Source organism: Anguilla rostrata, chromosome 3 (assembly GCF_018555375.3).
Source record: "Anguilla rostrata isolate EN2019 chromosome 3, ASM1855537v3, whole genome shotgun sequence".
In the NCBI taxonomy this organism is placed as follows: Eukaryota; Metazoa; Chordata; class Actinopteri; order Anguilliformes; family Anguillidae; genus Anguilla; species Anguilla rostrata.
In genome coordinates, this window is record NC_057935.1 from 33,339,302 (window position 1) to 33,364,007 (window position 24,706).

Genomic DNA, 24,706 nt, shown 5'->3' on the forward strand with positions numbered 1-24,706 from the left:
TAATATCCTGGCAAGTGATGCCAGTTCATTGACACAGAAATGACTCCATTCATCCAAAAACAAATCTGACTTAAACAGATTTGACTAATATCACAGTTCATAAAATGCAGTCACAAAAAATTATTAGCCCGCAATTTGTTAACAGGTTAAACTGGGGAGGTTTCATTTGTGTATCGCAATGAGATCATGATGTGAAATACTACTGAACTCCAAGGGAAATATGACAAACAGAATTCAAAATCAGGAGCTCTCTTCATGATCTTTATTAATCATTGTAACTCTTCAAAGGTAGTCAGTACCTCACTAGGTAAAGTACTTCGTTTTAATGCACAACTTATGAAACTTGAAACTTGAAGTGCCAAAATACTGTGAATTTCAAAATGTACAACTGAAAAAATGAGGAATTACCTGGCCTTGTTGATATACATTTGACAAATATGTATATTGTGAACACAAAATAAAGTCAGTCATTTTGACAGATTGTATAATTAAATTATATAATTCAAGAAATAGCTGTATATAGATTTTTGTCTCACTACCAGTAATATCAGTAGTGACTGGGAGAATCGTAATAGAACTTCCAGTGCATTTAGAAAACCAAGCTGCCTATATTCACACGGTTGGTATAGGTTTTCACAAGGATAATTCCAGCACTTTTACAACCAATTAGTTTTCTATTCTAAATCTAGAATTTGAGGTTTTCAGTGTCTCGTGAAAATGAGGACCCTTTGATATATTGTTACTATTCTCCCCTGTGATCTTTACAGTATTGAACATAACATGCACGATTTTGACAAAACCCCTGAGAAACCCTCCATACACCTCACTGAGATGCAAGAAACATCCGGTCTTCCTGAGGTTTTAACAGCATATTCTTGTGAAATTCAACCAAGACAAGTTGGTACAGCAGCTAAAATGGGGGAAATTTCCTTTACAAAACATTGTGTAACACTGATTTCAAGAGGATTGTTCCCTTAATTAAACAAAATAAGCTTTGATGAAAAATTCTTACAACGGTATACAAGCTATAGCAGGAGGACCTTGAAAAACTCTTTGAAACAGACCTTGCTTCAGCTGCTAATTAGCAGCAATAGTTTTGGAACAAATTGCAATTATGATGCTTCTTGAAATTAGTCTTAATGGGTAAACAATCAATGGAATACATTGAAATATGAAATGGCTCTTAAAAATCTAACACCAATATAGAGTGTTCATGTGCCTAACAGATATTAATAGAATGTCACATTTACATTACATTTAAATGAAGTTGGAGTGTAGTCATTTTTTTAATTCATAAATTAAAATGCTATTTTTGGCCAGGAGAACAGATGTGTCTGTATCCTGCATGGCAGACCTTTCTTGGAAGACAGGTGTTTGGTAGGACTGTGCCTTGCATGTGCAGTACTGTGGAGGAGTACCTGATGGAAGACAGGTCAGTGAGTAGAAGACTGAAGAGGGGCCCTGGATATCCGAAAACAGCCATCCAGCAGCCTTTGACTCAGACCAATAGGAGTCTGCAATGCAGTTTGAGACTTGCCAGTCAAATTACAACTGTCCTGGCTGAAAACCACTTTTGGCCTTCCCCTATCATGTTTTTAACACTGTATACTTTATATGCAAAAGTCTGCATTAAACTCACTCTGAATACTTAATTCAGGCCTTGCCAAATTCACCCATACACTCACTGCCATGCAAAGTCCATCCTGAGGGATAGTAATGTTGCCTGTGGGTTAATTTTCATATGCATTCTATCTCAACCCAAGGACAGCAGAGTGTATATTAGACTTCATAAAGTTTTTAAATTTAATGTTTCATACATACTGTATTTTACCATGCAAACAGAGTTAAAATGTTCAAGTTGTCCATTATTTAAAATAATTTCTCTCTGAAAGCAAGATCTCACGGCCCGAGAAGAGCCCTTTGACCTCCAGTGTCATGTGACGAGGGGGGGCCTTGCGCTGGAGCTCTTTCGTTCTGGCCATTCTCTGCTGGAGAAGCGGTAGTGGAGGCCATCGTCCCAGAAGCCGGACTCATGGGCGACGCCCTGGAGCACCCCGCCGTCCATCAGCTTCTTCCCGTACAGCAGCGCCTCACCCCGGTCCTGCGCCAGGCCCACCCGTAGCAGCCAGTCCGCCAGCTCGCTGCCCAGAAAGGTTTCCACCACAGTTCCCTCCCCACACCTGTGTGTCAGAGGAAGGATTCACCACAACCACTATGCACAGATGAGGGAGAGGGAGAGAGAAAGAACAGGAAAGAGCACAGGTCGGAAAGGCAGAGACGTCATCTCAAGCAAGGAAGGGAAGCTCTGCAAAGAGAAGCAATATAATATAAGCTGTGTTATCCTTTCGTTCAAACAACAAAGACTAGGGTTTGGATCAGATCAATCCAGTCATAACTGATGGTAAACATACCAAGATCTAGAAAAAAATTTGCTCTAAAGTGCAAGATTCATCTTAGCTTTAAAAAAGCTGTATCGATAGAGAAGATAGTAGAAGAGCAAACATGCAACATAAGTAGTTGTTGAACATTCCTTTTTCATGCCACTCATGTTACATGTACCTCCACTCCAGAACTAATTGTAATTTGTATTATCATCCTAATGTTGTAGCTTGTACTTCCCCCTAGTTTGACTAAGCATAGGTTAGGTCAGAATAATGTTCACTGCATAAACTTGACTGTGTTCTCGGCTATTACATTACATTACATTACAGGCATTTAGCAGACGCTCTTATCCAGAGCGACGTACAACAAGTGCAATGAATAACTGCACAAAATGAGTATTGTACCTAATCGAACCTGTGTTTTGTAGTTGTTCCAATGCCCTTGATATGCACTTTTGTACGTCGCTTTGGATAAAAGTGTCTACTAAATAAATGTAATGTAATGAAACAATATCTTCACCATGTGCTGCAAAACTGCAATGCACAGCTGGTCTTTTTGGAGTATTCTGCTGTCTTTTGATTTTTAGGGGTCCTACGAAGTAGGAACCCTATTGTTTTTGTTAGTATTATTATTATTATTATTATTATTATTATTCTTTTCCTGGAAATGGTCAAATAACTCAAAAAGTCCTTGACCAAAAATGATATAAATTACCAGGTCGAAACTAGAGACCATGAGTAACTATGCCAGAAAGAATGACCATGATCCATCCATAGGTGGTGCTATAGTAACCGATTCAAAAAGCAAAATTCAAAATGCTGGCATTTCCACCCCGTTTGATGAAAATGCATGAAACCGGGTATACTTGTGTAATTCCTCATGAGGAACAAATATGCCTCAAGAACCCATAAAGTCCGCCATGATGGATTTTCCTGCAGATTGAAAATTTGGCAAAACCTATAAAACGTTTCTTCTAATAAACCGTAAGTCCGATTGGTCCGAAATTGCCCATGTGCGTGTATTGTGCGTGTCACCCTATAGGGTGTTAACAGCTAAGAGATCCATTCCAAGATGGCGGAGAAACTCATATTTAAAAAAAACAAAATTTGGCCACAAAATTCCAGTGCTTATAACTTTTTACAACAATAATCTATGGACTTGAAACGGACTGGGCATGAAGAGGGCACTACCATGTTGTACCATGTCGGCGCAGTTGCAGATATCTCAAAAAACAAGGAAATTACAGGCATTTGAAATTTTGGCAGAAAGCTAATGCTAATATAATGCATATTTCAAGTGCTTATAACTTTTTTGCAACAATAATCTAGGGACTTGAAATGGACTGGGCATGAAGAGGACACTACCATGTTGTACAATGTCGGCACAGTTGCAGATATATCAAAAAACAAGGATATTACATGCATTTGAAATTTTGACGGGAAGCTAATGCTAATATAACGCTTTAAAACTCATCTTCTCATGAACGCTTTACCTGATTCCGTCACCATCGTACATGTGTACTCTTGGGTATTCTCTCCATTAAGGGTGATACGGAAAAGTTGTTTCGTTAAAAATCGCTTGATTTGTGGCGTGACAAAGTTAGCACTTTATGTTAATGCACATTCATATTTCGAACTAATGTTTCTCATGAACCGGAAGTTGGATCGTCTCACGCACGTGTATGTAGATTGTCCAAAATCCTAAAATCTATGCCGCTTGGACTCTTTTCTCCTTCGCCTTGTATTTACCCAGATTGGACATGTTCGTAGGGCCCCGCATTGCTGCTTGCAGTTATATTTTAAATTTTGGACCTGCCCATCTTGGGATCACCATGGGAAAAACAGCTGTGGTTTGGTATTTGCTTTGATTCATTTATTTTGTGTCTAACTTGTCATCGTCTTTAATATTTATATAGTTTTATCTTTTTTAAGGTAGTGAACCTTCGCTCTTTAGATTAGACATTGCATACTAGTTGCAATTTGATGAATCTCTTTATTTAATCTGGTTGTGAGATAAACGTTGATCCAACAGGTTGCTCTGCCTATAAACACATTTGAAGATTTAATTGAAAATTGATATTTCTGATAATTATCAACAAATTAAATCAAATTCATTTATTTAACATGTTGGATAAGGGGGTTTTAACTGTTGAGGCACTTGTGTTCAGTATTCAGAGAGCCAGACATTAAACAACGGCACAATTCGATTCAGAAATTAAACATATTTCACTTAATCCTCATTTCCAGACAATGCACTATGGGATGTCTATCAGTGTGGAATTCTGCAGGAGAAATGTGACAAGACAGATTCAAGTCCATCAACTCATGGAAAATACTATCTCAGACTTGTTCAGAATATCACATAAATACTTTCTGGGGTTGGTATTCAGATCTGATAACTGAGAAGGCCATGACATTAGAGATAATGTCAATGTCATGCTCCTCAAACCACCAGGTGAGTATTAGAGCTCTGTGAATGGGGGTCAACTTAAAAGATGCCATTCTCTGCTGGAAAGAAATGTTTCTACATGGGAGGATGATGGTCAGTACCATGAAATAATGACTAGTATCAACCTTGTCTTCTAAGGGTATGAGCCATGCCAGGGCAATGCACCTTCCAGAACAATGAAATCACCTGAATCCTTCATTGTTCAAACACCCCCCCCCCCCCACATTTTTTCCCAGTTCAATACCTGGAGATTAGCCTATAGGCTATTGAAAAATACAGCAGTTCTTGGGTTTACCTGATAGCTAGTTTTTATATTACGGCAAGTGATGATATGATATCTTACCAGTTCAGGGTCCTTCTAATATTTCATTGTAACATAGTGGCCTATTTTCAGTTTCTTTGACTGTTTTTAGTGAAGGCCAGACTTTCGACTCCGAATTAACTCCAGCTTGATAAAATAACTACTGACCACAATCATTTGGGATGGGATATTTTCAATAAGAGCAGAATCCATAAATTCCCAAATTCTCAAAAACCAGAAAATTCAGTGGGAGCAGGTCCTCACCATCCAACTAGACGGATACCGAGGAACAATTATTGAGTATGTATGTTCATCATCTCCAAGCACTGGTCATGGGCTGATCCAGGGAAATTTATCCAAGGTCAAGGTCACTGCAACAACATAGCCATCAACACTTTAAGTCTAGGTCACACAGCAGGCATTGGCTAGGTCAAGTTATGACAAGTTAAACTAGGAGGCATGACAACGAGCTACAACATCAAGATAACAATATAAGTGCAATATAGGTGGTGGATGAAGGCACAAGTGTAACATGAAAGTGCTACAAGAACAAGACAGGATACAAGTGATGACAGCGATGCTAGACTGGGAGTGCCCTGTGGAGTAGGGATAGTTAGTCCCGGTACAGTCTGAAGCAATGTGTCTTCAGACCATGACAGAAGATGGACAATGACAGAGTGATTCATAGAGGAATGTGGAGTTCATTCCACCACTGGGGAGCTAGGGTGGAGAAGCTCCTTGGTCGGGATGAGCGAGAACCATTCATCCAGATGGCAGGGAGTGCAAACAGAGCGTGTAGGGTTGAAGACCATTCAAGTTTTATTAATAGTTTAACCCCAGGGTTTTCAACCAGGGGACCGCGATCATGCTCTGAACCTCCGGTCCACATTCGCAATCTCTCCTCTGCCAGTCCGAGATTGCATTCTTTTCCCCCGGTCTGTGTGCAATCCCCCCAAAAATGATGCTTTTCGCTCTTCCTTGATTTCTTGAGTCGATTCGCCAGACCATTTTCACTTGCGGTGTGGTTATGCATATTCATACCATCAAGACTTTGTTTTTTGATGGCAGTATGGAGATGGAATTGCTTTTCCTTGATTGTATAGTTTGCCAATGGGATGAAAAGTGAGACGGAGTTGTCTTGTTTTCTGTTGACCCTGTAAGTAGCGCTACCTGCAGTGTGAAGCTAGCAACAATAAGGACTTGTGCGAGGGTCTGAAATTTTAAAATAAAACTTCCAACAATGAAAGCAATATTACGGTATTTCACGGTACTAACATTACTTCTAGCTATTCCAGTTAGCTACGTTACGTGACGTAGTCGGGGTGAATGGGTGGAGAGGAGGAGACTTCTTTCATTGTAAACACAGGACCACAACAAGGCTTTAAAATCCTACATACTATGCCTTTATGGAGAACAAGCATTTTCTTGTTTTGTGGTACTTTCTTTCGTTGTGTTACGCAAGTCCCATGCCATCCCCTTGTCCATAACATTTTTGCTGTGCTCTTACCAGATTTCACTATATTCTCAGAGAATATTTTAGATTGGCATGAAACTGTAAGTAAAGATAACCAGGAAATACTATCCAGTGACCTGTCGGAACTCTGGGCTACTAAACGATACACTATCTTTCTTGTATTTATTTCACTTATCAGACATTCCAATATTGGATTTCAATGGATTGGAGTGAACTGCATTAGGTCAGAAAGTGTTTAAGCATGCTTTTATATTTAAACATAAACAGCTAGCTTGCCAACTCGTTCTAGCGAAATGACAGCTATCTATAGATATTTGGCAGGCATCTTTTACTTATTCTGTGTCCGGCATAGTCTTCCAATGAACAATGGCAGCTGTTTCTCTAAAATATTTAATACAAAAACAGTTAATATTTGAAATATATGTACAAAACAGTAAAAGTCTATAGAGAGAAATGTCGACAAAGCAACAATGTGTGTAAAAAAGTCTTAATATCAGTCATTTATAGACTGTGTCATGTAGACGTGTCATAATAATTTGATAAGAAATTAATTTAGTGCTTATTGATCTCCTAGAAGATTTATGTTTATTTTTGGGCAATATGGTGTTATTCATTCAAAAATCGAATTCTCTTCACCCTCTTGGTCTTGGTCTTGACTTACAGTAGTTTAATTACCACTGTCTCTGCTTGGAATTGGATATGTCTGAGCTGGTCTTGACTCCAGCCCTGCTTGTAATATAGGGGCATTCCTGTATATAAATCCTGTATGTTTGAATGTATTTATTTCTCAGGGCCAATCAGGAAAGATGAGACGGTTTGTATCGTGTGAACAGGAAAAGCAAGAAAGCCATACCCAAGCACAAGATTAATAGGCTATTAGAGATAGCTGTTTTGATACGGAGAGGAAAGTGATTTCACTCCTGACTGCAACACAAGACACACAGGAGAGACATGAGAGACATGCCAATACAGTATTACATAAAATGTGTCATGTACAGTAACATTTCAAACATTAATAAAGGTATTTTTTTAAATTTTACGCTACTGGCTAAATTTGCCAATACACCACATCCCCAGGCACTGACATCCCTTACCTCCTCTTCTTCACAATGTCCTGCACGCACTGGTCCTTGTGGTACCGCACAAACTGGGTGCAGGTCAGGCGAATCTCTTCAGGAACAGCTACCTGTGGCTCCTCCACCCGCTCCCTGCCTTGCCAAAGACTCAATAACCTAGACACATTCAGTTCAGAATATTACACACATAAGGGCTAGTGTGGTTAACAGGATACTTTATTCAGAATGGAAGGCTTACCACAAGATATTACTCAGTCTAGCCTGGGTCTAACTGCACAACCTTGCTCAGTGATTAGGTCATCTTGGTACCTCATCCAGAACCTTGGTGTTACCACAAGACTATAATTACACAGCAATTACAATTAGTTCCTGATTCTTGCTGCAAAAGTCTAAGAAAAACCTGGGACTTATAGCAAGACCTTCCTAATTGCTGGTTCTTACCTCAAGACCATACTCATCATTATAGACCAGGGGTTCCCAAACTCAGTTCTCAGTCCACCTGTGTGCTGGGTTTCGTTACAACTGGATGCAATCACAGAATTTTAACAAGCCGTTATTTTTCTTAATTAAGTGCTTTTCACATTTAGATGGATGACTTACACTCCTTAGCCACATTATGTCAGAAATGGCTATGCATGCAATAAAGAATAAAATTCCCATATTCATTTCCATGTTCATATAGTGCTTATTGTATTACATTGCAAAAAATTGAATAAAAATTAAAGGCTGAGGTGAATCGATAGGCTACTAATTGCTGAAAGTGGGGACACATGGTTGCTAAAACTAACCATCTGGAAGATAATAAAGAATTCAAATACAAATTAAGTAAAACTTGCAAACCTGCATTGTGTTAATAAGTTCAAGGAAAAAATTAAGAAATAAATTAAACACATGTTCAACAACCTATTTAGGTGCCTATTGATTTACCACTGTCATTCAATTGAAAAAAACTCTTTTTACGCAATTGTTTGAAATGTAGCGAAATAAGCACAATTTAGCACAGTATCAACATGGAATTTTATAGTTTGTATCATGCAATGCTATTTCAGACGTAATATGGCTTAGGAGGACAAATAATCCCTCTAAACCTGAAAAGCACCTAATTAGGAAATTAGCAGCTTGTTGAAATTATGGGATTGCAATTGTGGTTGGAACAAAAACTAGGGGGGCCCCAGGGCCGAGGGAACCACTGGTATAGACAGAAGAGGCAGACTACAGGTGCCCAACTGACCAGAAGAGTTGCAATTTCACCAAAGACCAGGACAAATGAGGAGGATGGGAAGGTTAATTTGTGGCATCAAAAAGCACACCAACTTTATTGATTACCTCCAAATGCTAAAAATCCATAACTGTAACCCTCATAAAATACCAGAGGCTTACCTCTTCTTGAATGGTAGGATTATCAAATGCTTATCCAGTCCAAAGATTCCAAATGAAATGAAGCCCTAGGACACGGAAAGTGAGTATTACAACGGATGCCTGGTGAACGCACCATGAAGCAGTTCCCCCCTGAGTAGGGTTCCATGAGGTATACCTGTCCATAATTGACCACAACACAGAAAAACTGCAGCTCCAAGTACAGTCTCCCAGGGACACGGTCAAACAGCCACCACAGGCAGCTGGACAGATTCTGAAAGAGAAAAAGGAAGCCAAAGTTTTTGAGAGACCATCTTCTGGAATCAATATCACCACACACCCAGGTATGTACCTAAAATTTTATTCCATTTATTGAGTCAATTCAAGTTAAAGGGGGTATTTCTGAATGTAGATGGGCAGGGTTCGAGTCTCAGCTGTTTCTGTAGCATCAACAACTGTATAAAATTTCCTTTCCTTCTTTCCAAGTTTCTTCTCATATGGCCTAGTTATAAAACTAACATTATTTAAGAGAGCACAACTACTTTGCTAAGTGAAGTGCAGAGGGATATAATCTGGTGTGAAACATCAGTCATTACATGGAATTAGTGAATGCATACTGATCGATCAGAATTGAGTATCCAGCAAAGCCATGGTTTAAAAATATGTATGCATACATACAGACACATACAGAGTATACAATGTATGATAAAATATTACACATTTTAGCTATTACCTATTGTCTGAATGAGTGTGAAAAGTTAACCTTTCTCAATTTGGCTCCTTTTATGTAAACGACCCTAGCAGCACTCTCACTCACATGACATTGTAATACTTGATATAATCTAAAAATCGCAATGATCTTTCAAACACCACCTCAATTTAACTTTTTAACAAAATGCTTACTAGTGATAATGTTATCTCCACACTCTTGTTTGCCACCCTCTCCATCATCAGCTTTTATTTTATCAAAACATTCTTTGTATTTTATCCATACAAATGAACAAAATATTTTATGCAAAAATATTAGCTGAACCACAGCGGTCAGAGCATTAAGCACTGAGATTGTCTTCAACAGACTAAATTTAAGGCCCAACGAGTCAAGTTCTCAGACCTTAAAAAACATATTAATAGATCAACTGGAACAGTGCTAAACTTTAGGGGGGCGACATAGCTCAGGAGGTAAGACCGATTGTCTGGCAGTCGGAGGGTTGCCGGTTCAAACCCCGCCCTGGGCGTGTCGAAGTGTCCTTGAGCAAAACACCTAACCCCCAACTGCTCTGGCGAATGAGAGGCATCAGTTGTAAAGCGCTTTGGATAAAAGCGCTATATAAATGCAGTCCATTTACCATTTACTTTAGCACATGCCACATTTATGGTTTCATTTTTCAACTGTTAAATTCTGCAAATCAATAGCAATGCGCATTTAAATTAGCTGAACTATGTACTATGAACTATGTAATGTTTCCAGGAGAGGTTCAGTTACCTTCTTTTCACTTAACATGTAATTTGACTAGGGGTGTACAAACATTTGCATAGGACTGTACATCTTCCAGCTGGCTAGCTGCATCTGCTTAGAGTGGTACCAACACAAACCTGTCTGTTGTACTCATGCGTTGCATTAAAGCACTGGAGAACCACGGAGCGAAGCAAAACTCCATGAAAAATATGTGTGCACCACTCATAGCTCCGCAACACTCGTGGCTCATGGCATATCCAAAAGCATTCTAGAAAGCCCTCCAGCTTTCCAACTGTTCATGACTAAGCATGCAAATCTGTCAGTTTTGTTCAGCACCACTCCCATACAGTGGAGCATAGAGCATTTTAATGAGTAAAAGCTTTTGACTGCAAACCCTGGTCATAAGAAAATGCAAAAAGTAAATGAACATTTATACCTCTTAACAAATAAATGTCAAAAAAAATAACAACACTGTATTTGAGCATAAATATTGAGCACAAATATTATTACATTGTATTAGCCTGATATGGCTGGCTGATGGAGAGGGGTAGGTAGGGTTTGTATGGCATTACTCACAGCCAGCTGGCAGACAGTGAGGAGCAGGCACAACAGCACGTGTCGGGCCACCTGTCTGTCAGACCTCGGCTCCTCCTCAGGGGTCAGAAGGCAACGAGGAGACTGACAGCCCTCCCCACACGGATCTGAGGAAAAGAGCACAGGGGCAGGCGCATTACTGGCATGCATCACTGATCTGAGGGAAAGAGCACAGGGACAGGCGCATTACTGGCATGCATCACTGATCTGAGGGAAAGAGCACAGGGACAGGCGCATTACTGGCATGCATCACTGATCTGAGGGAAAGAGCACAGGGACAGGCGCATTACTGGCATGCATCACTGATCTGAGGGAAAGAGCACAGGGACAGGCGCATTACTGGCATGCATCACTGATCTGAGGGAAAGAGCACAGGGACAGGCGCATTACTGGCATGCATCACTGATCTGAGGGAAAGAGCACAGGGACAGGCTCATTACTGGCATGCACCACTGCAGATAAGATCTGATAATGGCAAGTTTGGAATTTACAGTCAGTTCAACTGAACACATTTCAAAAGATTGTTGTGAAATATGACTACCAGTATTACCTAACGTTCATGAGGAAATGAATATCAGGAAGTGTACCTGAATACTCAGGGCTATGCCCTTCTTTTGGGCATCAACTAGATTATTAAATAGGATACACAGAGTAAACTATAAGGGATATCACCAACAATACATTCTCAGGCCCTTCAGAGAAAACCAGCAAAAATACATTGTTAATGTCGACTGTTCGGTAGTTCACCCACACTGAGGTTCAGAAACAGCAACAGGAACTTTTAGCAACTGAAAACACTACTTTGTAAAAAACACACAAAGTCTTCCTCCTCCTGCTGGCACAACATTTTTACAAAAGTGCATTTATTTGTTGCACACAATCTACATACACTATATGACCAAAAGTATCTGGACATCCCTTGATCTGGGGCTGTTTTTCATGGTTTCAGCTAGGCCCCTTAGTTCCAGTGAAGGCAAATCATAATGCCACAGCATTCAATCACATTATAGACGATTCTGTGCTTCCCGAACAGTTTTGGGAAGGCCCTTTCCTGTTTCAGCATGACGGTGCACCCGGGCACACAGCGAGGTCCATACAGAGATGGTTTTGTCGAAAATGGTGTGGAAGATCTTAATGGGCCTGCACAAAGCCCTGACCTCAACCCCTTCTAACACCTTTGGGGTAAATTGTAAAGCCAAGTGTGAGCCAGGCCTAGTCACCCAATCAGTGCATAACCTCACTAATGCTCTTGTGGCTGAATGGAAGCAAATTCCTGCAGCAATGCTCCAACATCTAGTATAAAGCCTTCTCAGAAAAGTGGAGGTTGTCATAGCAGCAAAGGGGGTACCAACAGCATATTAATGCCCATCATTTTGGATGAGATGATAGATGTCAGCTGTCCACATAGTTTTGGCCATATAGTGTAGTTTGCCTTATTTGAGAGAAAACCTCCATCAGGTATAAGTCGTCCATAGTAAGTCTACTATTGTACTGTGCCAAAATACCTGCGTTTATGGATGCTAGGTCGCTTACGTTGGTGCTTACAATCATTTCAGGCATGGGTTCAGGCTGAACACAGTCACAAGAATGGCACTCTGACAGGCACAAGAACAGAACACATGACACAAAAGGCAAAAACACAAGTACATGCAAAACATTCACGCAAATTGACATGTCACAAATGAGTACATTGAAGAACATTAAAGAAAAAACCCAACACCCATTCTCTTTAAGAAGTTAAGACAAGAAAATTCCCCAAACAGAACACATTTAGCATTCCAATGAAGGCACAGCATGTTGCACACAGAATTACCAGTAACATCCCTGAATGGTTACCATTTATAAAACACATCTTTCCATATCCACGTGTGTGAATAATATAAGCATAAAATTATCATGAAAGGCCATCCGCAATTCGAATAATAAACCTGAATAATGGACTAAAACTGCACTGTTCTTGTGGCCAGAAAAGTATTCAATTACTTTCAAATACATTTCATAAAAGTTTTCATTGAATATAGTATTTATAAATAAAAGGCATTTTAATATAGGAAAATATTAACAAATATACTTTATAAATTATTTGAAAGGAGAACAGTTCATAATTACATGCAGAGTACTTAATCTATATTTCAAGAGAAACAATTCCATCCAACAGCTGTTCATCACAATATCATGTTATTCCTGGTGTAGTCACAAACAGACTGCACAATATTTGATTTTGTAGAAGTATATGAAAATATTCTCACATATTTATGGATTTAGGCTAAATAACAACTAACACAACACAATTAGTCTTATTTCATTTGATTTCATAATCATTTTTTAATTATAATGTGAACTCGTGGTAGTGTACCCAAGGTAATGTATTTTAAAAGTATTATGATAGAATCTTAAGGAATATACTTCAGTTACAAAGCATCCATCTGGGCCGGTAAATTTGTAAAGCTTTCCAGAAAATAAAAATTGTTCAAACATAAATATTTAAATACTCATGTATTAGGCCCATGTCTGCGTGTGACTTATACATGACACTAAAGGAACATCCACCCTAACTTCCATACTGTGTCCAGGGAAGCTAAGCACGTCAGCTGGGTGGGTACCTCTAGGATCGCTGGTCCCTGTGGCTGTGGCCTCTGGCGTGGCCTGGTTCTCTGAGCTGTTCTGGGGCCTCAGGTCCTCGCTGGTGCCGGACACAAAGCCTTGGTCCAAGGCCTGGTAGCTGCTTTCCTGGGAGCCCCGGCTGAGGCCCATCAGAGAGCAGCCCCCCAGCAGGATACTGCAGGCGAGCACTACTGCAGTGCTGATCACCTAACGCACAGGGGCACCAACCACTGTTACATAACCCACTCCTCACACTGTGCATATGGGCTCAGAGCACTGTGTCTACTGTCCAAAATGCCAACTTATCGATTTGTATAAGCCACTCGTGTTTGCCCGCATCACGCAGAATGTGTGCAGGAGTTAACTTATGAGCCTACCATAGACCTCAAAATGTTTGCATCAAAGGACAAAGCTACCAAAGAGGTAAGGCCAAACCAAAGGTGTGTACATATGTTGCATAAAAGCAAATAACCAAAACGAGGGCAAGGCTGCTTCACTCCCATTCAGTGCGTTTTCATGCACAGTTTAAATCGATCTATATTAATAGCTTGATTTGTCCAAAGATAAGATTTAATTGGACTATTGTCGTTGTCCCAATATACATGACTCGGAAAGAATCGATTTATTGACCGAGGTGTGTCTGACGAAGGCTTCTTATAAATCCTGCTTCCTCCAATTTTGTCGCAACTTTTTTGAAATTCGCCATTCCACGTTTTTCTTCCATCCATGTATTTTAGGACATTTAACTCCTTTAGTTGAGATAGCATGAAGTTTGTCTCCTCCTGATTTTTTTCGCCATGATACCTCCTCAACTGTGCGCCTAGGCCAATTTTTGGCCTATTGAAGCGTATATATATGCCGTAGTAAATCAACCCCCAACCGCATTATCTAGGTATGTTAGCCTGACTCTGAAAAAATCGACTTTGTACGATTTCAGACTACATTGGTTACATGATTTTTAAAAGTGCAGTTTTAGCCGAACTAAAACAATAAATCTACTTTTTCAAAAATCATGTAAACCCACTGACTGATACAGGTAGCAAAGTGACCCACTGCTGGTTGAAAACAGAACTAAATCCTCTGGATTCAAATATAAGCACATTTTTGTGCAAACAAAATCCAAAGCTCACAGGGGGGAGAACGAGTGGTGTGCCGAATCTCAACCCTTATACAAACCGCCCCCCCCCCCCCCATGCAGCCGAGATTTCAGTTCCCCACCATGACACCTGCTGTGATCTCTTCACTGTCTGTGACCCTCTCTGCTCTCCCCAGTTTGAGGAACTGCACTAGTGTATTTAAGGTCCTCGCAAGCACCAAATGTCCCAAAATGTGAGGCATTTTCTATATGAATTGGGATGCAATCTCAAAAAGCACCCAATATGTAAGATCACAGTCTTTGCTGGCTAGGGCGTTGTAACCCTATACAGTTCTATCTAACTTTCATAAAACCCAATATGTTTTGGCTCAGTGTTGCTGGCTAGGATGCAAACTGCTGCAAAGAAATATGAGGAGACAATTTTTCAGAAAAACTCCTAAAACATTCAAAACTCCAACAGTTTGGAAATGCCAAAAAGATGTTCTTAAACTGTCTCATCTCATTGCATCTTTACAATGTAAGAAACCCCTCAGATACACCAAGGTCACAAACGGCAAGAAACCTCTCGGCAAACCAAATAGTGGAAGTATCTGAGTGGCGAAGGAACGAGAGTAGTCTTACCCGGTGCTACTGGAATGGAATTCATTTAAAGTTGTCTCAGTTATCTGACTCCAAAAAAATGTTTTAACTTTTCCTCTGTGCTAACAGTTATGCATAACATCAATGCAAAACACCACGTCATCAAATAAAGACACAACCATGGCAATACAGTATAGATCAACAATCCTGCTTACACTACCTCTAAGCATATCACATCGGGTTACCCTTTGTATCTGGCAGGGTGCTGACCCATAGGTAACAAGATCTTTTGTCAGCACCCCACCACTAAAGATACAAACTTGTTCCCCATGACATCAGTTTTTCCACAATACAAAACATGATTATATAATAGATTATATTAACATTATTATAGAGAACCTAAAGTTCCCATAATGCACAATAAACAGTCTGTTTTCCTTTGAGGGTATGATAAGAAGCAGACTTCTATCAACAGCCCTACAACTACTTCCAGACTATATAAGTATAAGCGCACATAAATACGGAACATTCTTAGTGTCACTTTGATAATGGTATTTGCTATATGCTCAAAAATCCACATTCAAAATGTCTAGCTAACTAAAGTTATCAAACCATAATAGCAGAGGTAGAACTAGCCCTGAAGATGAATGCTAGGGCTGTAAGGCTAAGAGCAGAAGCGAGTGACATAATGTTAGCCATGCTGATTGCTCAAACCTCCCACTCAAACTGTAGAGATGAAAGGTAGGTGTTGTAGGTGTTGCTACGAATCATTTGCAACCTTGACACTTTCACACCTGACAAATACACCTTGAAACGGGCTAACTTTGTCTGTCTTGCAAATGGGGGTTGGATATCAATAAATACCTACTAACCAATAAATACACTAGCACAATTACAATGACAACTATGATGCCGACAGAATACAAATTACGTGCTTAATGGATTTACTTGTTTGATTTGGGATTGGAAATTTTTTTGACCATTTAACGTGGATAATCCAACATATTCAATCAGTCCGTTTATTTCAGCGACAGCTCCAAATGTGGATGACAGCTGTGACGTGGTGTCGCGTGTGTAGGGTGCTATTCCAACCTTAATTCAAATTTGATTTATGAGACAAATTAACGCAGAGTTCTGCCTTGAATTCAGTACCTAATAAAGTACATAAATAAAATAAAGAGGGTGGACTAGCCGTTCTTTTAAAAATACAGACACACACACACACACACACACACACACACATCAACTTCTCTTGCTTCAGATAAACTGAGATATTTATGTCTTCAAGGGAAGCACCTGCATGTGGCATGGTCACGCTACAGTAGTACTTTCCCAAAATAAAACCAAAAGCGTGTTTGTGTGACTTTTCTTTACTATTAGCCTTTTGATTCTTGTACATATAGATGTAATCCATATTATACTGTACTATCTGGTCTGGTTCCTTACTCTGATTGTAATGTTTTTTGTCTCTTAGGGGTTATTTGAATGGGAACACAGTAAAACGCCTCATTAAATGTAACAGAAGTTCAAACAAAGCCCAGTATTTGTCTATGATGCCTCTGTCTTGGCTCTGGATCCCAGGCGGCTCTCACCTGGGGCCTTCCATAGAAGAAGGCAGAGTCGATGCTGTCAGATGTCTTCTCTCCAGCAATAAGGAGGACTCCCACAACCAGCACAGGAACTCTGAATAAATTTCCAAAGGTTTGGTGAGAAGAATGTGTCTGCCACCACCCCCCACCCCCCCAGCCACCACACAGTACAATCTCAGGGAAGCAGGACTTACCCCCAGCCCACAGCCATGAAGAACACTGGCAGAACCTTCAGTTCATTGTCCCTCTTCATCAGTGCAAGGGAGAATGCAATCAGACCTACAACAACCAGAGCAGCATGCATCATATCAATTTACCTGTACCATAACACTTTTTATCCCCAGCTAAACTGCCTACCCAGTTGGCACAGGCAAAACACAGAAACTAAATCGACAGGAGAAGGTGGGCTACAACACCGGTTCCTCCCACAGTAATGTCATGGCCAATTAGGCAGCACACAGTGGACACATGTATGTTTTGGATTGCAGGCCGCATACTCCAGGTGAATGCACATTACAAAAGTCACATTTACAGAACTACTGTGAACTTGAATTATGAAGATGAGGGGATGACATACCTGTCCACACATAGGTGCTGTAAATTGAGCCATACAGCAGACCAAAGGTCAATACTTGTCCGATAAAGTTGTCTTGCTCCACAATGAAGTTCCACAGAATCATACTGACACAAACAAGAAACTATTGGAGTGAAGGCATAATATATGAATGAGACAAAAATGGAATTCAGGACGGTACTTAAAAACCAAACTCTGTTCATTTGATTGCTGGGTATACAAAGTTGCTCTAATGCTTAGTGGTTAACATCAATTTAAAGGCTTTACTCTAGGGTCTGTGATGCCTAATGCAAAACCATATGCTAAGTACATGGACTGAAATAAGTTATAACTTGCCTGTGCCAGAAATAGGTTCAAGGTGAACACATGCGGCAGTCTTCTGTACTTCTTACTCAAGAGCATGACGCTGACAGTCCACACCTGCAACACACACAAACACACACACAAACACCACTGAGTTTTGTATTTCTCTTAATTTAAACAAGCTAATTGTCCACAAGCTCTGCGACTGTCCTGATCCCTCAGTGCCCATATGGCTAAGAATTGAATTGTGGCTTAAGGTGGGTCACAGCCACACCATTCTTGTAATTTGGTCCAGAGCAACCCAATATTTGCAATGCATCCATGTAGCAGAGATGACAATGCAATCAAACAGCATGTTTTGGTATTTTACAGTATTTGGCCATTCTAGACCCATTAAATCTCCACTGAACTTCCTATTGCTTTCACTTACTATCACAGGGGAGCTAAACAGATAGCTTTTTTGCTGCAAGCAAAAAAAGGAAAATTAACCAGCTAATATTGACTTAGCTAACATTAACCAGCCCATTTCTGTAAAGTTTATACATTAGCTTATAATAACTGGACAATAATCTGTGCCCTTAATTTGTATACACTCCAATACGTTTAAAACACCACATACTAAAAGAAAAATTTAACTGTCGAGCTAATATCATGAAAACTAGTTTGACTGATTTGCTACACAATTGCAAAATAAAGGTAGGAGAGAAAGGTGTGATGAGCATTAAATTAGAATGATGATTCAAAATTTGAGTTTGACAAACAAGTCAATGCTGGGTACCTGCAGTTCTGATTGGCTACAGCAGTGCGTGATTGAAAGCCTGTCATAGTGTATTGCTTGTTATACTTTCACCAATATATCCATTTTTTGGCTTTGTGAATGAGAGAGGAAGGAAAGATAAATAGGAAGATCGTGGAACAGCACAAAAATGTATGTGTGCAAAAAAATACCACAAAATTCACTTTATTCTGGGGATGTTGAAAAACAAATTCTAAGCTTACTAGTTATCAGTGGTTGTGTTTACAAAGTTTATTTATGCAGAAAAAAAGAGCCAAAATGTAGGAAAAAAATACACTGCATTCTATAAATGCAGATATTCTGAGGTCTTTTTTAAAAAAGATTACAATGGGTGATAACCCAGACTAGGGTGATGACCCAGAATAATTCCTCCTGTTTCTTTGAGCCAATTGTCATTCGGTGTCTGAAGTTTGTGTTTTTTATTAATCAGAATACTTACACAGCTGTTGGTAGCACTGTGAGATTCAATGAGAAAGACCTTCATTTGAGTCGAAAACGTCATGCCCTAGCTAGCTTGTTCAACATGAATCAATTAAAACAGATATTACTCCTAGGATTTTTGCAAATATTATTAGCCTGCATGGCAAAAATGTATTTTGATTAGAATTCCAAAACATGCATAGCTTATTTCATCCCAATAATCCCACTATTTCACCCTGCTTCTGTCACAAGTGTCATAATAAATTTATGAACGACACACATTTGTGTTATTTTTGTGAGTTGACATATTATGGTATGTTTTTTTTATCAGAATGCAAGTGAATTAGTGTAAAACACAGATTTTAAAATGTTCTGTCCCAAAGCCAAAGTATTTCATGGGCTAGCATGACCACTGGTTATATTTAGCATGTACATGAAACAATTTTGATGGTTACCTTGATGGAAAGCTAACTGCTAGGCTACTGGTAAACTCAACCTGCTAATCACCAAAACTCACTTTTGCTAGTAGTGGGACGATTTGCTTCTTTTTCTTCTAACTAGCTAACCAAACGACTTCTGAAACAATGGGGAAAAGCAGCATGCTTGTTGCTTTCCCTCTGTTCATAATTTAAAGTTGTTAGTTAGCTGGACCATCAAGTTTAGACTTAACTAGCTAATTTATACCAATGTTTGACTCCCAAGCATCTTGCTCTTTGGCTATTGGCCTTCTTGTAATAGCACTGCAGATGTTGGCAGGATCTATGGTAACGTTTGGGACCTAAGTACTTGTTGTGGCCTGACAGTTTAAGGGATCCACTGTTTCAAGACTTAGACACAACGCAATTATACCTGGCATGGCAAGGTACAATGGGGAAAATGCAGCTAATGCCTGACAGTGTTTTCCCTACATTGACTTCATCTGGGCACCCCGCCCAAATAGATTAGCCCCCCACTTAAAAATATTTTTTGTATTTAATGTAGACTCATGGTATTCCGAACACGAAGTTTGCTGTGTTCGTAACACCATGAGATAATATGGTATTCTGAACACAGGTGGAAGTAGGCTTCCTTTTTTTAATTTAAAGTGTCGGTTACGATTTTCTGGGCTTCAGTTTGTGTGTGTATTTTTGGGATTTCTTTTATTGTTTTGTAGTACACTAACTGAAATGCCGCTGGCCGTTGTGTTTTCAAAACAAGCCAGTTCTCCCCCTCCCTTCACTGTGCCAAAGAGCTCCATCATTTGTTCTAATGTGTCAATAGAGCGAGCTGTGAGGAGAGTGTTGCACACAATTCTCATCCTCACAACACCACCACCCCCCTCCAAACACAAATTCCGATCACCACAAAGGAACAATAGCAACCTCTGGGAAACACTGACTGAGATAAGATGATAATGAGGTACACATGCTTTTTCACCACAGACATGATGACATAGGTAAGAGACTTCATAATCTCCAAATGGCTGCACTTGTGTTGTGGCATCTGTGAGTCACAGGATTTTTTCATGGAGAAGAAAATCCTCTGATGACTCCATGTAATTAAGGGACAGACAACATGTTGCAGCTCTGTTTGTTCTAGAGATCATGATGCCTCACTCTCCCATGGTTAATGCAAAATGTATTTACACACCTCTAAAAACATTTGAAGTGCCAGTGGATGCTAAAGATGACATTGCTGAATATGCGAAGCGATTCGTAAGGAGGAATATCCCCGCACATATATTTATGAATAGTTCTAACCAAGAAAAAGGTACAGAACAATTACATCAGGTCTCCATTTTCCTCAGGGAAAAAACTGAATGTCAGCACAACTGCAAGCTGAAGTAAGCTTCCATCCACTGCATTGCATCAGTGTGCACATTTCACCAACCGCATTTATAGTTCCTTCAGAAACTGAAACTACTCAGCTGGAAGCGGAAAACGATGTTGCATCTAAACTCTAACTGATCACTAGCTGGAAAGCAGAGCAGTAACAATATGGAATTTCCTATACCACAGTGGCAGAGGGAGATTTCATCGCGGTTAGTGATGATATTGCAGGGGTTACGCTTAGACATGTTATTATTATTATTATTATTATTATTATTATTATTATTATTATTAGGTGTGTGCCTTTTAAAATGTGCAACCACTAAACATTAAGAAACATGCTAAAGCCAAAGGAAAATCTTGATAAATGAGAAGAAAATATTTATTAAAAATGCTCCATTGTGAGACTGTTTTTTTTTTTTTTTAATCATTGTTAAAATCTTGTTAAATGTGTTTACAAATGAACATCATTACAAGGGGCTAATGGTCTATAACATCACTCATGCACATTAAACATAATACTGTTGGTACTACTGCTAGTCTTACTGCACAGCCTACTCTGTTAGACAGCGGAGGTGATGACAAGATCTTGCTGGAGGCAAATCAGCCAGCCAGCAAATTAATCTTTATCTGCGTAAATAATAACACTGACTTTTTTTTGCATGGTTTTAATTTATTTCAGAATAGACATATGTCTTTTCAAATACTAGCAAATCCATATAAGACATAACCTACACTCTCTGCTTATTCTCCAAAATTAAGCACAAGCTCATGAAGTGCCCATGCTTAATTTATTTAGCACATACAACATTATTATTATTATTACTATTATTATCGGTATTGTTATTATTATTATTATTCACCTTACACTAACCTTGTAGCTTGTAAACTTATTTTGCAGATATAAAATGAGATGACATCATAGTATCAATTCAATTAGTCTAAAGCCCTATTCGCACGGGACTAGTATTACCTGGGGACCTCATGTGATTTAGAAATTACCCCCCCACGTCACTTCTCCTCTCTTGAGCGTCGAGCAGCGATTATAGCCTAACTATCGAGATTCTAAGTAACTGGAGATAAAACTTTTTTTTGTACTCCACGTAGATCATAAACCCTTGAATATAAAACCGACTCATTGAAATTGGTTGAGAAATGTAAACATTATAGTGCTTTTTATCCAGAAAATCACAGCTCCCCCGTTCACTTGTATTTGTTTTCAGGCCAGTCTTACCCAGTCCAATATGGCGGTGACGTTGATGTACGATCCAAAGGCCAATGCGGCGTCTATGTATGTATGTCTATGAATGTACTGACATTATCCCCCCGAATATGATTGAAAATGTCAAGGCTCTGCTCTGCGTAACAGTAAAATATGACCCAAAATCACCGAGATGCCGATTCGCACGGGACTAATATTATCACATGACCTCTGTGTTTGGCGAAATATGGTAGGTAACTTGCGGTGGAATTTTTACTTTACAAATTACGGACATGGCAGATTCGCACGGCATTAAGATCACAGACGACCTCCGCAATTATTACAAGTTACTAGAGGTGGTCCCCAGGTAATACTAGTCCTGTGCATAGAAGGCATAAGATGGACTGTCCTGAGGGCTATACAATTTTTTTAACCTGCTGTAATGACGGTAAAATGTCCAAACCCATGGTAAGCTTCCATCACCGTGGTACGGCCACATGCCGTATCATTGCAGGCCTACAGAAAAGCGCATGTCTGGTTCCCATTCATTAGAGGCCTGATACTGGACACACCTACTCCATTCATTTTTCAATACTCAAACACAAAATAAATTTGTTCCAAGTGAGTGGTTATGACCCAGACACATCACCTCAACTGCTCTACTAAGCACACAAGTATGAATTGGGTCTGGGAAAATAAGCTGAAGCAAGTTCACTCTCTTGTGTCTCAATTCCGAATAATAGTGTAACCAATCACAATGTTCTGCTACAAAAGTCTTTTGATTGGTTTATACAATTGGTTCATACGTTCACACATCAGCAACTTGACAGTATTGTTGTAGTCTGTAATTCCCGGTCACTTGTCTCCCCAGTACTGTCTCTGTGTCTGTGTTCCCTGAGCTGCTTCACTCCCCTGCATTTGTGTGATTTCACTATTCGGGTGGTTCCGGGTTTTCGTGGTTTCCCCCCCTTCCTTCCAGTCTCGTTTTTACTTCCTACTTATTTCTAGTTTTACTAATTTCTACTAATCCTTACTAATTTATAGATTGTAAAGTACTAACCTCATTAATATACTAACATGTGAATATTACTAATGGACTAACACACACTAGTTTTGGGTTTTTGATAGTTTAGATCACTATACTAATACACTAACCAGTCTCCCCTTTTCCATGCTGCGCTGTAGCTCCGCCCCTTTTCTTTCTAGCCTGCTCTAACGCTGAGTTCTGCAATTGCCTGCACCTGTCTCTTGCTCTGACTGCACCTCTCTCTCTCTGCACGTGTTTTTACCTGCTTAACCCAGGCCGTCTATTATCATTGTTGTCTATGTGATTCCAGTCCGCGTTTTGTCAGTCCCATGCCATTTTATTAGTTATCCTAATGTTCTTCACCTGGATGTTGTTTGTTACTCCTCCCTCACTCACTTAACCCCTCCTTGATTGTTACCTTCCCCAGTGTATAAATGTCAGTCTTTTCCACCAGCTCAGTGTCAGAACGTTGATCGAATTCATTGTGCCGATTGTTAGTAAGCCTTTGTCTATCGAGATTCCTGCGACACCCCTTTGTACGACTTCTCTTTTGCCTGCCCCTTTTGGTTTTGTTTGCTTCTGGTTTGACCTTCGCTTTGCCTTGACTTCTCTTTTGCCTGTCCCTTTGTACCTTCGCCATTCAGATCTCCTGGTTTTTGACACTTCGCCTGTTTTTTCACTATTCTTTTGGAAACTCGAATCGGCACCGTACTCTCTCTGATTACCTGGCTTCGAACCTCGGACTGAATAAAGACAACGTTTTTTGGATTTCCCTGGTCTGCGTGTGGGTCCTTACACAGAACATCACAAGTACTTAAAAGCACCAATCATGATAGAGTTCATGAAGTATCACCCTCCAATCCAAACTTATTCCTAGTTTTTCAGACTGAAAAAATAATTAGACGTGAAATTACTCACCACAGCCACTAAGCTGACAACGCTGACGTTGAAGCCAACATTCTGCAGTGCAGATGCTAATGGCTTTGGGTCCATCCATGGGATTGTCAGCAGCCAGGCGGAAACATACATGATTGGAGCGGAAAGAAACGTGCTTATTACCATCCCTGAGGTAACCTACAAAGGGAAAATTTAGAAAGATATATAAGTAAAAACAGGATGAAAGAATATGAAAAACACAAGCTATGATATCCATGTAATTTCACCACACTACTTCTTTATCTATAAAACTTTTATAACCAATTACCTCAAAACCTCCAGATTTCAAATGTCTAACTGCAGTTGTAGGCGCATCATGACTGTAACATTCTCTATCAGTCCAGCAGACGCACAAACATCCTGTGAAGGGTTTGCAGCCCACCGCTGCTTTTCACTCTGCAGCCCATTAACTGAGTTACAGGACCACGCTGTAACAAAGCTGGCACAAACAGGGACCAGGACAGTTGCTCCTGTGCACTGAGGCAGGGAAAACCCTTCTGACTGAATCCCCCAAACCCTGTGAGACTCCTGGTCACATCTACACTGGAGTAAAGCTGGGAGTATACTTGCTGCAGAAACGAACTTTGGCTAGTTCGTATAAACTGATGTTAAATGACGCATTTGAGGAAAAAAAAAATCTGCACTCTTCACATCCCTGCTGGCCAAACTAGTAGAGATGTTCACAC

At 39.8% G+C, this 24,706-nt stretch overlaps 1 protein-coding gene across 6 annotated transcripts in view; it reads right to left on the minus strand.

Annotated features, from left to right (window-relative positions):
• Positions 1-240: 240 nt before the first annotated feature.
• gpr155a (G protein-coupled receptor 155a) overlaps positions 241-24,706 on the minus strand; it is a 39,948-nt gene continuing 15,482 nt past the window's right edge. Inside the window, exons 5-17 of one of the 6 annotated variants that reach the window (XR_010328982.1) lie at positions 24,003-24,158; positions 17,866-17,949; positions 17,533-17,653; positions 17,150-17,234; positions 16,959-17,049; positions 13,691-13,898; positions 12,593-12,682; positions 11,070-11,194; positions 9,216-9,311; positions 9,062-9,126; positions 7,700-7,837; positions 2,750-5,502; positions 2,074-2,682 (exon numbers count right to left, since the gene is read on the minus strand). Coding sequence is in view for 5 of the 6 variants with exons in the window: in XM_064327223.1 (XP_064183293.1) it covers positions 1,934-2,180; positions 7,700-7,837; positions 9,062-9,126; positions 9,216-9,311; positions 11,070-11,194; positions 12,593-12,682; positions 13,691-13,898; positions 16,959-17,049; positions 17,150-17,234; positions 17,533-17,653; positions 17,866-17,949; positions 24,003-24,158 (1,506 nt within the window). In the remaining variant the exon portion in view is untranslated. Of the gene's footprint in view, positions 5,503-7,231; positions 7,530-7,699; positions 7,838-9,061; positions 9,127-9,215; positions 9,312-11,069; positions 11,195-12,592; positions 12,683-13,690; positions 13,899-16,958; positions 17,050-17,149; positions 17,235-17,532; positions 17,654-17,865; positions 17,950-24,002; positions 24,159-24,706 lie in introns of those variants that run through there. The other 5 variants (XM_064327223.1, XM_064327225.1, XM_064327226.1 and 2 more) reach the window with 5 other exon arrangements.